Source organism: Excalfactoria chinensis, chromosome 12, assembly GCF_039878825.1.
Source record: "Excalfactoria chinensis isolate bCotChi1 chromosome 12, bCotChi1.hap2, whole genome shotgun sequence".
In the NCBI taxonomy this organism is placed as follows: Eukaryota; Metazoa; Chordata; class Aves; order Galliformes; family Phasianidae; genus Excalfactoria; species Excalfactoria chinensis.
The window spans coordinates 4,486,408-4,500,479 of record NC_092836.1 but is presented as its reverse complement, the minus strand read 5'-3'; the positions used below and the strand labels follow the sequence as shown (position 1 = coordinate 4,500,479).

Sequence of the window (14,072 nt, the reverse complement as noted above, 5' to 3'; positions counted from 1 at the left end):
ACAGAGTCTGTGATGTGCAGTAAAGATGCTTTTAAATTCCCATCAGAGCACACACCATGAACTGTGATAATGGATGTAACACATTTCGAAAAATCTGCATGTGTGAGGCTTTTTTTGTCCTGTTTTAAGTGGGGTAATGTATATAAATAATAGATATTAGCAATTAAGCATCCATTCCTATGCATTCATTTATATATTTGAAAATAAATTAGCCACAAACTGCATAAAAGGAGATGCAATCTCCTGTTTTCTCTTCTGTTTTCCCCGCTGTTTGCAAAAAGACATTACTGCATTTATCTCAGTGAGAACAATGACCTCAGCTCTCATTCTCTACATTAGTAGATTAATTACCACAAAAGAACTTATAATAATTTACCCAGCCTGCTTCATCTCTACTTTTCCCTGTTCTTGTCTGGTGGCTGCCAGTTTGCCCCCTGTTTAGCACAAATGTGGACTAGAGCTTGCTCATGCCACCAGGGCCAGCATGGTGAGACCTCTGAGCTTTGGATCTGCTCTTCTCTCAGCACATCTCCAATTGCTGTGCCTTCAGAGATCCTCCACACACCAGTGAGTAGGATTTAGCTTTGTATGTGTGTGAAGTAAGCAGTAACCTCTCAGAGTAGGGAGAGCAGGGTATGCAGTGACAACCACAATTCTGGTTTCCTTTGGTTCTCTTGGCTTCCATCCAGTATGTAACATTATTAATTGAGCGTGGCTTTTTTTTTCTTTCTTTTTTTTTTTTTCCTTCTTTTAATTATTTCCTTTTCTTAAATTCTTTTGCTTTTTAAGGATTATGAAATCTGTCGTATACATCATGTGTGCACACCTGTGTGCCAGTAATGATTGAGGGGCCTGATCTGATAGCCAATAAACTCAGAAAACAGTGAGTGTCTGGGTGGGAGGATGAGTCCCTTAAATGGAAGGAACACTGACTGTCCTTCATTGAAATTAAATGCAGTCCAACAGAAGTGATGGAGACATCACCTTCGTTACAGGATCATTGTTAAAACAGAGATGGTAGTTGTTCCTTGAGAGCATTGCAGTTTATTGTGTTTACCTGTATTCAGAAGTTCTTAAATCAGGGATCATTTTTATCCTATGCGTGATAGATCTCAACATTGCTTGATATGAAACACTTACCCATTATTGCATAAGACACACATTAGAAACCTCACAAATGATTCACATAAATACTTTTTTCACATCTTTGCTAATAACCAGGAATAGCTCCTCAGGTGCTGGTTATTTACTAAAATCAGGGCTGACGTGCTGTTTACATTCCCAGGAGTCACAGACTGTGGCTTGTAATGCACACAACCATTTCTCTGCCTCCTTTCTTAGTTTCTTCTTTAACAGCAACAATAAAATTACAGATACTCTGCTCCTTAACCCATGCTCTTATTCAATTAGAAAGATCAGCTCCTTCATCTCACAAGGTGACACAGCTCTGATCAATAGTCCAAGAGCAGGTTATGCTTTAGCAGTATGTAGTGTTCACATGTAGGGGAGCAAAGGAGCTCTGTAGGCTGTAAGTTTCTCTTCTATTAGTTTAATATCATTGAAAATTTAAGATTCACTTCTACAGATTCTCATCATTCAAATGAGAAAACGTCTATAGAGCAACTTATTACTGCTTTTGGTTATGTTCTTGAGCTTCCCATTAAGCATGTGAGCATTTATTTCAAGTTAGATATGCATTGTGCTTTGAAGTGGTTGTTATTTAGAAATGTGCTTCAGTGCAATTTGTTTTACCAAACATACCATCGCTGTCTCTCTGATGAACTGAGGCATCGTCTTCAATGTAGGTGAATTCTCTGCATTTCTCCAGGGAAGCAATGGATGATCTGCTTGCTTCTGACAATTTCTTCTCATTTTTGGTTTCTTTTGATGAAGTGTCTGCCATGCTAAATTCTGCAACTGAACTCATAACAATACCTTTCACAGTCTTTTCATCCGTATGTTTTTCATTTGTGAGCTGGTTTTCTGGTGGGATTAGGAAGAAAATGGAAAAAAAGAAAGACTTGTTTGTGATACTAAGGTGTAGATCTGAAGAAATAACATATACTGAATTTCCAAGCCTATAGGTGTTTACTTCTAAGGGCTAACCCTACTTGATGATTTCAGTCTCTTTACCTATGTAAAGTTTATTCATCAAACACGCAATCATAAACTTGCACTCGAGGGTTTACCCTTAAACCCAGAGGATTTATAGGCTAAGTAATGACTCCCTTCCACTGCGTGGGGTCAGGTGAGAAGAGATAACAGAAGTATAGCTTTAGCAGAAATATCTTTGGAGCATGTTCTCCTAATTTCAGTTTGTGATACACGAGAATGCAGAACAACAATTTGGTTTTTCAATAGCAGCTCTTGTTTCCCTAAATTTACAGCCAACAATGTGTGTAAGGAGCACCCAGCTGGAGCTGGGCCAGCTGACCATGGTTCACAGTCTTGTTACAAAGAGAATCAGATTATCTTTGTTTTAAATTGAATTTTGTTGTTTCGTAACTTCATCTGTGCTTGTATTGTTGGCCTGAAATTCAACTAGAATGAAGATGGATATTTTGCATGCTGTCACTGTTCCAGAGTCATCTCAAAAACCATAGACAGAGCTAACTTCTAAGTCCCAATTAAGGGAGAAGAGTTCTGATCTCAATGTATTCTTGAAGAACTTCTTAGGAGCAGATAAACACAGGTTGATGTGCAGTTACACTTATTTTCAAAAGTGATCAAGAGTCCAAGAAACACAGTCATTTGCTTTACTGCTGGGATGATAAAACCTCATTAGTTCTTATCTCCTACTGATTAACTCCTGTACCTCACATCAAGCACAGCCTCACTTCTTATCTTGCTTGAATCTTGTGATATCCTTGCTCTTACGCTATATACAGAAAATCAATCTTTACAAACACCTCAGTTTTGCAAACATTACTTTCAAAGGGGATCAGTAAATACTCTAAAGCAGTTAGTCTGCTTTCTGCTTGCAAGGCGCCAGATCTTGCTTATCTCTTGTTTTTCGGGTATCTTTGATACCTGCTGTATATTAAAGAAAAGCCGAGAAAAGATTGATAGAGTGAAACCTTGCAGTTGTGCTCCTACCATTATACTCATAGCAGAAAGAAAGAAATTTGGGCAGGATGAGTGGACTGCAAGATGAGTGGATAAAAACTCTGTGATCATTGGGCTTGAACTGAGAGGAAGTAAAGGTTCAAGGTATTACTGTCTCTGGAGAGAGTCTCATGGAAATCAGCAAGGTGGTGAGGGGAGTTTGATGTAAGAGGAGATGTGGAATGAGCTGGATTTGTTTGCCCTGGAGAAGAAAAAGCAAAGAACTGCAGGGTGATGGAGAAGATAGACCTCAAGTCCTCTCTGTTTTGTCCACTTACAGGAGTGGAAATTCCGTATAAGATTTTACCCATAACCAGATTTCATCCCACTGTCATCTTCATGTTGTGAAGTTTCTTACAGTGAGGAAGCTGGGCACAGGTTATTGGAGTAATAGCATGGAAGAGGATAAAAGGAAATGCTAAGCTAGTGTATTCGTTTTTATTTTAAATCATGGTTAAAAAAATGTTTGTTGACAGGTATGTTTTTTTTCTTGATTGTGAACTTGTAGTGAAGACAAGGTCTGCTGTTAAGGAACTGCGGGTTTCCCTATCCCAGCGAGTCTATAGGTTGGCCTTAGGCAAGGAGTGACTGGTAGGATAGAGAGAAGTGGAAGGAAGAAGGCAGTAAGGCAGTAGTGGCACAGAGAAGGGGGCTTGGAAACCTATAGCTGTCAGGTTTTGTGAGCGTTATGATGACAGAAAGCCACAGGTGAGACTTGAGAAGGGCAGAAAAGGCAGCGGCTTCTCTGGGTGAGATGCAGCGGTGCAAAGCCTGTAGGTTGCACAATTGATTGAAGGAAATGAGAGTCCTGGACAAACATGTCTGTGTTTTTTTGGCTACAATAATTTGTTGATAGCTTTTTTTCCAGAGCAATAAGTATAGTTTTTTTCCTCTTCAACTTCTTAATTAACCTCTTGAATCCAAAATGTGAAAATTCATGCAATTTAGATGTACTTATATGTACAGTAACTACTATTTCCCAGTGTTTATAAATCAATGACATATCACAATTTCCCCCGTGCTTTCTTCCAATAATATTCCATCTCTTAGAAAGGCAATGTTAATAGAAGTAGCAGAGATCTGGAGGAAGTAATGTCCTCCCGGTCATGCATTGCTATTATTGGATAATATCTGATTTGTGGGTCCAAAAGGCACGTGCCCCACCTGGTATTCAGACGCCAGTCTTACAAATGGATCTTATTCGTCCAGGCTGAGGGCTGAACATGGGCAGAGCACTTGAATACATGTGGGTCAGATTGAAAGGTCTATGCAAGAATGACATTTTGTATCATTTTCCCCTTTCAAAATTAGCCCTAACGTCTAAGTTAGGTATATTTTAAATTGCAATACATCCGTTCAGTTTTCCTATTTTGCCACAACACAATGGCCCACAGAATGCATTTAAGCATTCAACAAATGAGACTGAAAAAAATCAGACGGAAGTAATCAGTAAATGCCAGACTAACATTTACTGTATCCACCGACTTCTACTATTCATGCTTCAAGTTAATTTTTATTCTTGAAGTGCTGTTGAAGAGAAATCAAAACCAGAAATAGAAAGGCATAGACATAACCTGAATTTTTCAATACAGCACCATCAAACAAAAGGGTAACAAAAGCTGTCATTCAAGGACTCTTCTGTTTGTTAAAGCGTACTACATCTTTGAAAATACAGTACATTTTAGTGTCAGACTCTTAGTTTGAAAAGCTCCCTTTAAGTAATGTTATACTTGTCTTGTACAGCTAGATCAAGTCTTCATGCAATCACTGTAACAAGCAACTTGCTATGACAAGCGAGATCCGTGCTTCCAGAAAACAGTGCGATAGAGGCTAAAGCAGTGTACAATTATAGGTCTCCATTTCATTTTTATGCAATTACCTTCAGTTCAGCTGTGGGTCCTTCTACATTATGTCTTTTATCAATTTAATGTTTGCACAAAGTGTTTAAAGAAATAAAGATTAAGCTAGACCGGCATAAAAAAAGTGGTTAGCATTTTTTCCCCCCTTTTTTTATAGTTTGTTTCTGCGTGGAGCAGTAATAGGCTGAGTGATGAGAACAAATAAGCAGAGCCAAACAGGATTTAATATATATATATTAAGTACAACTGATATTATTTATGACTGCTTTTAAATGAGAAAGTTCAAAAAATATAGCAATTGGAGATGGGCAGGAGGGGAAACTTTGTTACTGTCTTCAAAGAGCCTGTGTCCACAAATGCCTATTTTTAACAGGTAGAAATCATCCAATGAACTGGATTAGAAGGGGAAAATAGGTGCATTGTGATAAAAAAAGATCTCAGGCTATTTTGTGTTGATCAGACTGTTAGAGGTAGTTAGGGGCAAACTCCCTTAATGTGCCATTTTTGAAGAGTTTCCTGGAGTAGCCAATTTATTCCTCATCCAGGGAAGCTGGGGCTTGCTTGCACTGTTATAGCAGGGGACTGGGATTGCTTACCCATGCTTGTATTAAAGACAAATAGTAGAAATTTAATGTGAGTATTGAGATGTTTATTAAGCTGGGTGATTCAGGCCGCTGACAACAGCGTCTGAATTCATGAAAGCACAAAGTAAATCACCTGCTTCCCACTGATGCCAGCCACAGATCCCTCTTGTTAACAGTGAGGAGCAGTGGTGCTGTTTGAGACTGGTATTTACAGCAGGTCGCCTGACCCCTATTTTTCTTCATTGGTTCAGGCACAAACTAGGGTCTTGCAGCCCTGGAGAACAGGAGGTAGGATTTCCTAGCACACCCTAGAAATTAGGTTTTATACAATGGCATATAAGGGCTTTAAGTCTGCTTTATTTATTTGTTTGTTTGTTTGGCAAGGGACAGTGGGAATGAGAGGGCTGTGCTCTGCTGGACAGGGGTTGAAGCAACATGGGCAATGCTGCGGAGCTCACGTACATCTTATAACAAGGAACAAGTGGGCGAATGGCTCTGCTGACCTACTGTATTTGTTTCCAATTCATTCTGGCTGCAGCCCCAGCTTTGTGTTCTTGGGACAAAGAGTCCCAAGAGTTAACAGTGAATTCTGAGGAAAACTCTGGCAGTTTAGGATGTGTGATTTCTTAATTTCACCGTGAGGCATCTACGTATATCAGTGCAGAAGAAACACCGAAGGAATGCCTGGCTGATCTCCCTGCCATTCCCTATCCTATGCACTGCTGTCACGGCCTGTCTATTTAATATAGCACGTGCTCATCACTCGAGGAGCTGAGTGCCATGTCCATTCAGTCCTGAGATGGAGCCAGCAGACCTACATCAGACCTGATGGAGGATAACTTGTAAGTTTGAAGACTCTAATTGAACTCAGTTGATTTGAAAAGACTCGCAGAAAAAATGAAACCTAAACTCCAGAAAAGAGAGCGAGAGATAGAAAAGGAAGTAAGAAAAAGACCTTTGGTCACCTGTCTAAAGGACACATTTTGTTTCTTTAAATAATTATTTGCAGCAATGTGAGGGGAGGCCAGATGTGCAGCTGCATGGTATGATGTGACACATGCATGGGGATGGCAGCTTACCTGGGTGGTCCTCACTGCTCAGCATCACCTCATGGAGAACTGGGAGAGGCAGGGAGCTGGTGCAGCTGTCTTGGTGGAAAAACAACACAGCATTAAGAGAAACAGTGTAAATAGATGTGGCTCAGCCCAGAAGTTGCTCCAACCACAAGCCATTTAGGGGAGTCAAGCATGCTTCCTTCGTAGAGATGCAGAATAACTTGGGTTAGAAGAGACCTTAAAAGTCATCTCATTCTTTGAGAGAGAAAGTTTTATCTGAAGGGCCAGGACAAATGGATCAACACAGTTGCAATAGTTCTCATTTTGATTTGTTACAGAAAGAGTAACTGGAACTGAGATATTTGTAATGAACTGGGGGCCATCATCCATTCACAAGTACCCCAGAGACCTTAGGTGAGGTTCCTGAAAGGTCAGTGAAAGAGGAGGAAGGAAGACACAATAAAGGCACAGCCTTCATAGCTTAGCCCTCCTAGTGAACATGATGCACAAGGTCCTCGTGTGAGTGCTGAAATCCTCCACTCCTCTTACAACTGCCCATACATTTCCTATGCAGTGCTTGGAGTATCCAGTCTTTCTTCTTCATCCAGAGTCAGAGGGACAAAGTGGGATGGGGACCTGTCTCTACAATAAGCCCAGGCAGATCCGGAGTAGTATATCATGGGTGCTCTCATGGCCTCATGCCCATTGCATTTTGCTAAGCTCAGGCATGAGGATACAAGGGATCTAGAGACTGTTTATTTTTGTAATAGGGCAAGAGAAAATAGTACACAAGGCTATAAATATTTGGATGACATCATGAACTTGTGCAAGTGCTTCTCTTCTGATTTATGATGATGGACTGGTAATTCACAGAAGCTTTGAGTTTACTTCTTTTTCTTCTTCTTTTTCTTTTTTCCTTTCTGTAACAAAGTCGCAATCCCTGGAGGGGGTATTTTATCAATAGTGAATTTTTGACCTCATTGCATACACTTTAACTTTATGAATTAGTGACCCAGCTGACTGTAAAACCTTCTATAGGCTTATTATAAATCTATCAGAGGACTAGCAAAAAATTTTGGCCCAGATCCTAAACTCTGACAGGCATGTGTTGATGGACTGCATACCAAGCACTTCCACTAATATTTCTCACTAATTATACCATATATTTAAAAAATGAATGAAGCCAATGTTTATATGTAGCTTTAACTGCTTTTGATATAAGAAAGCAACACAATCCCTAATAAATTTTCGCCTTCAACATTTCTATTCATTATAATTTTTACCATGATGAATGAAGTTAGAACGGGAAAGGGAGGGTGTTCGTCTTGAAATCTGTTCAGTGAATGACTGAATTCACTTCCCTTCCCCAGCTTGTATTGAGGAAGGAGGGAACAGATGGACACAGGAAGAAAAGGGAGGCGAGTGTGGAGGGAAGGAGATGGGTGAGGAACAGATGGAGTTGGGGGAAAACGAAGGGAAGAGTCAGGAAGGATGATAGGAAAGTTTTCCACCTGACCTTGAGCTGAAATGAAGATCTGCATATACCTTAGGTTGCTTTGAGATGCATACTTATGTACCTCTGAGGCACTTGCACCTCGAAGTCATGTGGTCCATCGCAAAAGATTCACTGCGCTGTACTCCACACTTTTGTGAGGAGGCAGATGCCGCAGGTGGGTGTTTGTGCTGCGTTCAAGCCCTGCTGGTAATGGCAGAGGGGTGAAATAAGAGCAAACACCACAGTGCCCAAAATGGGATAGGAGGTAGTAAGTCAGCCAGGCATCTCAGCCAACCCAGAACTTAGAATTCTGAAGAGGTATCTTGCATCCTGTTGGCTGTTAGAATCTGATGGACAAAATGCTTAAAGTGATTTATGATTTTACTTGCTTAAAATAGGACATTTGAGATGGCCTGATTTTCAGAATGTGCTCAGCATCTGTGCTTTGAGGTGTATTGAATTATATAGCCCAAATCACTAGTAAGTCCTGGAAACCTTGACTATATTCTTAATTCTATTAAATTGCCTGCATTGGTTCTGGCTCTGCTAGCTGAAAAATGGAAGAGGTGAAAGTTAAATATTGGCCATGTGTGCCATTCCCTTTGAAGAAAATGGGAGCCATGTGCACACACCTAGCAGCAAAGTTTGGCCCCAACTATGATTTCACAGCTGGGCCCTAGCTTGAGGAATGCCATGGCACTAAATGACTCAATTGGGGTAATCTGATCAATGCTGTATTTTTACTCTGCATTTAAATTGCACACACAGCAAGAGCAGAGTTAGTTTTCCTCTCTTTCAAAATCACTTTTCTCTGCAGAATTGATAACATACATATATGATGTTTTGCTCTCGTCACACAAATAAGTGAAATGGCAGAGAACGTATGTCAAATAAAACGCATAATATTACATCCTTTTTACTTTCTGGAGGCTGTTTAAGAAAACGGCTTCATTAATTTTGACTGAATAAAAGGTTCCTTTAAGGGATTTCAATAGGTGACATGAAAAACGTTAATACGAACGATCAAGACAATGGAGGTTAAAACTGTTTTGAAAATATGTTTCTTTTATAGATCTCAGCTGCTGGAAGAGTTACAGAATAAATATATGGTAGTGCTGACATTCAGTGCTGTTTCATCTTAGGAAAAGAGTTTTTAATAAAGAAAATTCTTTTCAAGGAATGCTTTCTGCAGCCAGTCTTCAAAAAGAGGTTTTCCCCTCTCCTAGTTTAATAAAATTAAAGTAATTTATGTCACACTGATATGTCGATATGTTTTTCAATAAACTTTTTAACGGAGATTTTTAAAAAATTCTCTTCACTTTAAAAATTATAATTATATGTCTTCCTCCCACTTTGAAAATGGCACAAGGTGCTCATTTGCAGAGCTCTACTGTTCAAGTCTTCACTGAGAATAGAAATGTCATGACTCAGTTAACAATGCTTTATTATTCACATTGATCTTTTTTTATAGTGTTCTTTATCTCAAAAACATTGTAAATCAGATATCTTCCTCCCACTCTTTTGTTCATTTGCAAATTTTTATTATTCTAGTTTAAAAAAGCAATGGAGTGTCAAGAGTCAGTGTATATTGTTTATGTTCTTTTTCGCTTTAAAATTACTTTTAACTATAAAAAGTAAGGATGTACAGCCAGGAAAAAAAAAAATAATAAAATTAGCTGGATTTAAGGATGCTTAAAAAAGAATTGAAAGGATCAGTGTGAATTTTATGTTGTTCGCATACACTTTACAGTCGCAATGGACTTTGAAGAAAAGGGAGACCAAACACTTTATGAAAAGGTTTTTATGCTCTAATTCAATAGTGCCTATTGCATCAGACAGCATCATCCACATTAGACACCAGACATAATTCATGCTCCCAAGGAGCACAATAGCAACATTCACAACTGCTTTTGTGGCACGTTCCCAGGGGATGGTTTGCAGGTGCACACCCGGAGTCCTGCACTGCCACAGCTCAGCACCAGATCCATGGGGCCCTCAGCTGATGTGTCCCAAATATACCACTGGGTTTTCACAGCAGTGTCATAGCTGTGGAACTAAGTATGCAATTGCAGCAGAGAAGTAACCTCCGCTGGTCAACAGGTCACAGAAAGAAGTGGGCTTGGGTACAGGACATAGCCATGCATCCTTCAGGAGAGATGTACCAGAGCCCCCCGGGTTTGTTTCCAGGTCAAATCTTCCATGTTCTGCCTCAGGCCCTGTTTCCTTTCCTACCAGGTTCTACTTCACATCTCTATTCATGTCCTGGTGGCTTTGATAGTGTGAAATATATCCATGATAGTAAGAGATGCTAGTGCAGAAGGCAGCAGGACCTCATGGTGTTTCATGCTATGAAGGAGCAGCAGTTTCTGACACTGATTTTAAGCTCTAGATTGGACTTCTGGGTCATGTGACAGCTCTATCCCATAAAGCAGCCCTAGAAAGTTGTGGTAAACAGAGCCTTTCCACATTCTCTTGTACTTTCTTTCTGTTTTAGAGATAACTCAGAACTCCTAAATTCTCTTTATTCCTCACTTCAGCATAAAGCTGGTGATTCTGGTGCATTATCTTATCTGAATTGATCATGTTATTTTTCAAATGAAAGAAAACTCAAGCCTTATTATTGCTATATTCCTGTCTGGGCAGCACTGCTGCATTAATACAGCCTTCCTTCTTTCCTCTCAGGGTTAATTGCCCACCCCATTGGCGAGGTTAAGACTGTCTGCCAATATGATCAAGTTTCAAAAACCAAACCCAACCAGAACAGAGAGCCAAGAAGTGGGCAGGGGTTTCTTTAATGTGTTGGCACGGTAAGGTAAGCCTCAGTGGTGGATATGCATGCACAATTGCTTACTATTTAGTTTGGGAAATTTATAGATGAACCACTTCTGTATTTATTACAAAGGCAATTTTTTTTTGTTTTAGTTTTTGTTTTTCTCAGTATTTTTTCTCTGTCATTAATTTTGGCAAGGTTTCATATTTGGTAAGCTCTATCTGTTGAGAAGTTGAAATTTTAAAGCAGCTACAGTCAGAATCAGAGCTCGTCACACACCGTCTTCCTTTTGCATCCCGTGGTCTTTGGCAGTTATGGTCACAAATTTATCCTCATGCAGCATTAATGCCAGAGGAGCTCTGAGGCTGTCAGCACTTGAATTTGGTGGGGGAAAGCAGCATCAAAGCAACACAATTTCTTAAAGAATACTGAAAAATGCAGCCTACCGCTCACTACTCCTGGATGGTGTAGGAGAGAGAAGTGATACTCAGGATGTCCCTCCCTGTTTATACAAAACCGTTTGGAACAAAACAGTGTTCTTAGAAACAATGAATCTTGTGGCAGAACAAAGTTGCCTTCATGACTGTGCTCCAGACATTTCTGAACAAGCTGCTTGATCCTTTGAGCGCATGAAATATTAGGTTCAGCCCTGTCACCGGCAAACACTTAAATACTTCTCGCCATGGCACCTTCACTGTGGTTGTTTCTGCCTGGCTTTGTAGCATTAGCACGTGTAGTACAGGCACAAAGTCTTCAGATACATTTCAGTGGAGAGCTGCAGATTTCCTGCAGTCTTCCTAACACTGACTATCTGTTCTGTGTGGCATGGAACTGTGTTCCTGAGGAGCTTTGCTGGTGTCTGATGTGAGCTGCACACAGGGACTAGGGGCTGGTTGGACACTGGGCACTGAGCTTGCCAAAGCCCCAGGAGAAGCACCCTTGTGGGGCTGCATGGACACAAGGATAGATGAGAAGACCCACTGGAGGAGCTCATCCCTCTCCTCAGCACTTCCTCAAGTCAAAAGCTTCAGGAAGGTTCAGGTGGACCTCCCCTTATAAGCAAGGAGGTCACAGCCCAGGCCCTGGGCATGAATGAAATGGAAGAGGTGTCACTGCTTTAACACTCAGTTTAGGCAAACCTTAACCCCATTAAATCTTAAGAACCGGGTCTCTGGTTTGCTCTTTTTTCAGTCTATTCTGTATTCAATGCAAGTACATTTTTTTTCTGTCACTATACCACTATTGTTAACAACTATAAATGTATTAAAAACACAGGGGCATTTTAGTATGTGTATTGTGCATAAGAAATATTGTTACATGACAAGCTCCAATTGGCAAGTGAAAAGAGGTTTTATTGAAGGAAATCGCAGTAGCAAACAGTGAACTATGCAGAATAATGGTAATTGTTCCTTTAACATTGGCAGCGCACGTTCACTTAATATGACTGCTCCTCTGTCTCTGCCTCATCCAGACCCAGAGGACCTGTTAGACAAGCAGGCAGCCACCTCTCTCTGGGATCAAGCTGTCAATGCAAACTTGCTTTCTTTCTGTTTCTCAGAGCTAAGCTATACCCCCAGAGCTCCTGAAGCTTTTCCTGAGTGAAAGCTTTAAAAAAGCTCCATTCTAAATTACATCACACGAGCTGTTCTCTTCAGACTGACAGAACAAAAGCACAGGGTAGGGGGGGTGGGGGGGAACGCCAAAAGTACCATCTGAGTGACTTCTGAGTTGCACAGAATGATTTACCTCTTCATGCTTTATCAGAGCAGACTAACATTGGCTTGACCTTGCCCACCAAACCCCAGAAGTGTCCTTTAACTACCAGAGAAACTTTGCATCCTGTGTGTGTGTGCAATGCAAATAGTGCTAGGCTGTTGGCTTGCATCAGCAGAGTCTTGGACTCTGCACAGAAAATTACATTTATGGGGGTAAGATGCTTATGGAGCATTTTTGGATGGTGCAGATTTTAGTACAGCCAGTTTGCTGTTACTGGTAGGGCCCAGCCTGGTGTATCTTCTTATTAATAACACCCCAATTAACAGTCAGAAAAAGGACTGTTGAAAGCTAGTTCCAAAATCTGAAAAGCTTGGGTTGGTTCTGAGTGGGACTTTACAACCACAGGCCATCAGCAGAAGAGAGCAGATAGACATTCAAATTCAATGTGGCTGTGGAGGAAGGGGTTAAACTGAGTGATCTTCCCTTGCTCTGAAGGTTTTCAGGTGGTTGTGATGGGTTACACCCTCTCAGTCAGGAAAATGCTGTCAGCTGGGAAGGAAGGCAGGAGGTTATGGCTGTTACTCCTTCCTCAGCAGATAAATACAGGTAGGATGAAAGCAGAGTAAAGTTGTGGCTGCTCTCAGTGTCTCTTTATGTTTTGTCTGAGCTTTAGCAAATTAAAACAAGCAGATGTGGCTTATAGGCTTGGCCCTTTGAGGTTCTTACTCAGTTTTCAGAAGAAAATTCCTTGTATTCCAGGGCACGTAGGCTAAGTTAACTGCACTGCAATTCTTTCTTCGTTGCACTATTTTGGAATAAACCTTGAAATATTTCGCTAATTCATAGTAAAACAAAAATACTCTTTTTGTTGAAGATAAAGTGAAGCACGATGAGTCAATAACAAGGAAAAAACACTTTGCACATATTCCTTATGGAGTTAGAATATCTTGTCCTCTGTTTTTACGTGGAAGGGGGCACTTCAGTAGTTAGAATTATATGGTACCATGAGGAGACAGAGCTGAGGAGGCAGGGATCCTACCTGAGTCTCCATGGGGCTGGAGGATGGGCTTGTTTGGTTCTGGAAAACAAGAACGGGAAAGGAAGACTTTACTGAGCAGGAGAACTCAGCTGGCGAGGTGGAATTGCTACCCCATGTAAACACCGGTGTTTTGCAAAGCTGCATTGTCATTGGAGGAAAGGGAGAATTCAGACTGCTGGGGTTGGAGGCTTTGTCTCCTGATTGACTTCACAAGAAAAGAAACAAAGTTCTCGTGGTGGAAACTGGGAGATAACTGCCCCTTCAGGGCCCAGCGTCCTCTGGCCTTTCAGACTGAGATGTGATGTTTCCCCAGGGGATGCAGCTAGTTTCCATACGGTCAACACGACGCAGCCGGAGGAGCGGCAACTCCCTGAGGACCCCAGCTCAGCGCTCATCCCTGAATCTGAGTGAGTAAACCTTATGGTCTTGGCTTTGTCTTTTTCTTGGCT

General features: G+C 40.8%; 1 protein-coding gene across 1 annotated transcript in view; it reads right to left on the bottom strand.

Moving 5' to 3' along the window:
* MDFIC2 (MyoD family inhibitor domain containing 2) overlaps positions 1 to 14,072 on the bottom strand; it is a 39,127-nt gene that overhangs the window by 2,360 nt on the left and 22,695 nt on the right. Inside the window, exons 3-4 of the mRNA XM_072347637.1 lie at positions 6,628 to 6,696; positions 1,762 to 1,983 (exon numbers count right to left, since the gene is read on the bottom strand). Of these exons, the coding sequence (XP_072203738.1) occupies positions 1,762 to 1,983; positions 6,628 to 6,696 (291 nt within the window). The remainder of the gene's footprint in view (positions 1 to 1,761; positions 1,984 to 6,627; positions 6,697 to 14,072) is intronic.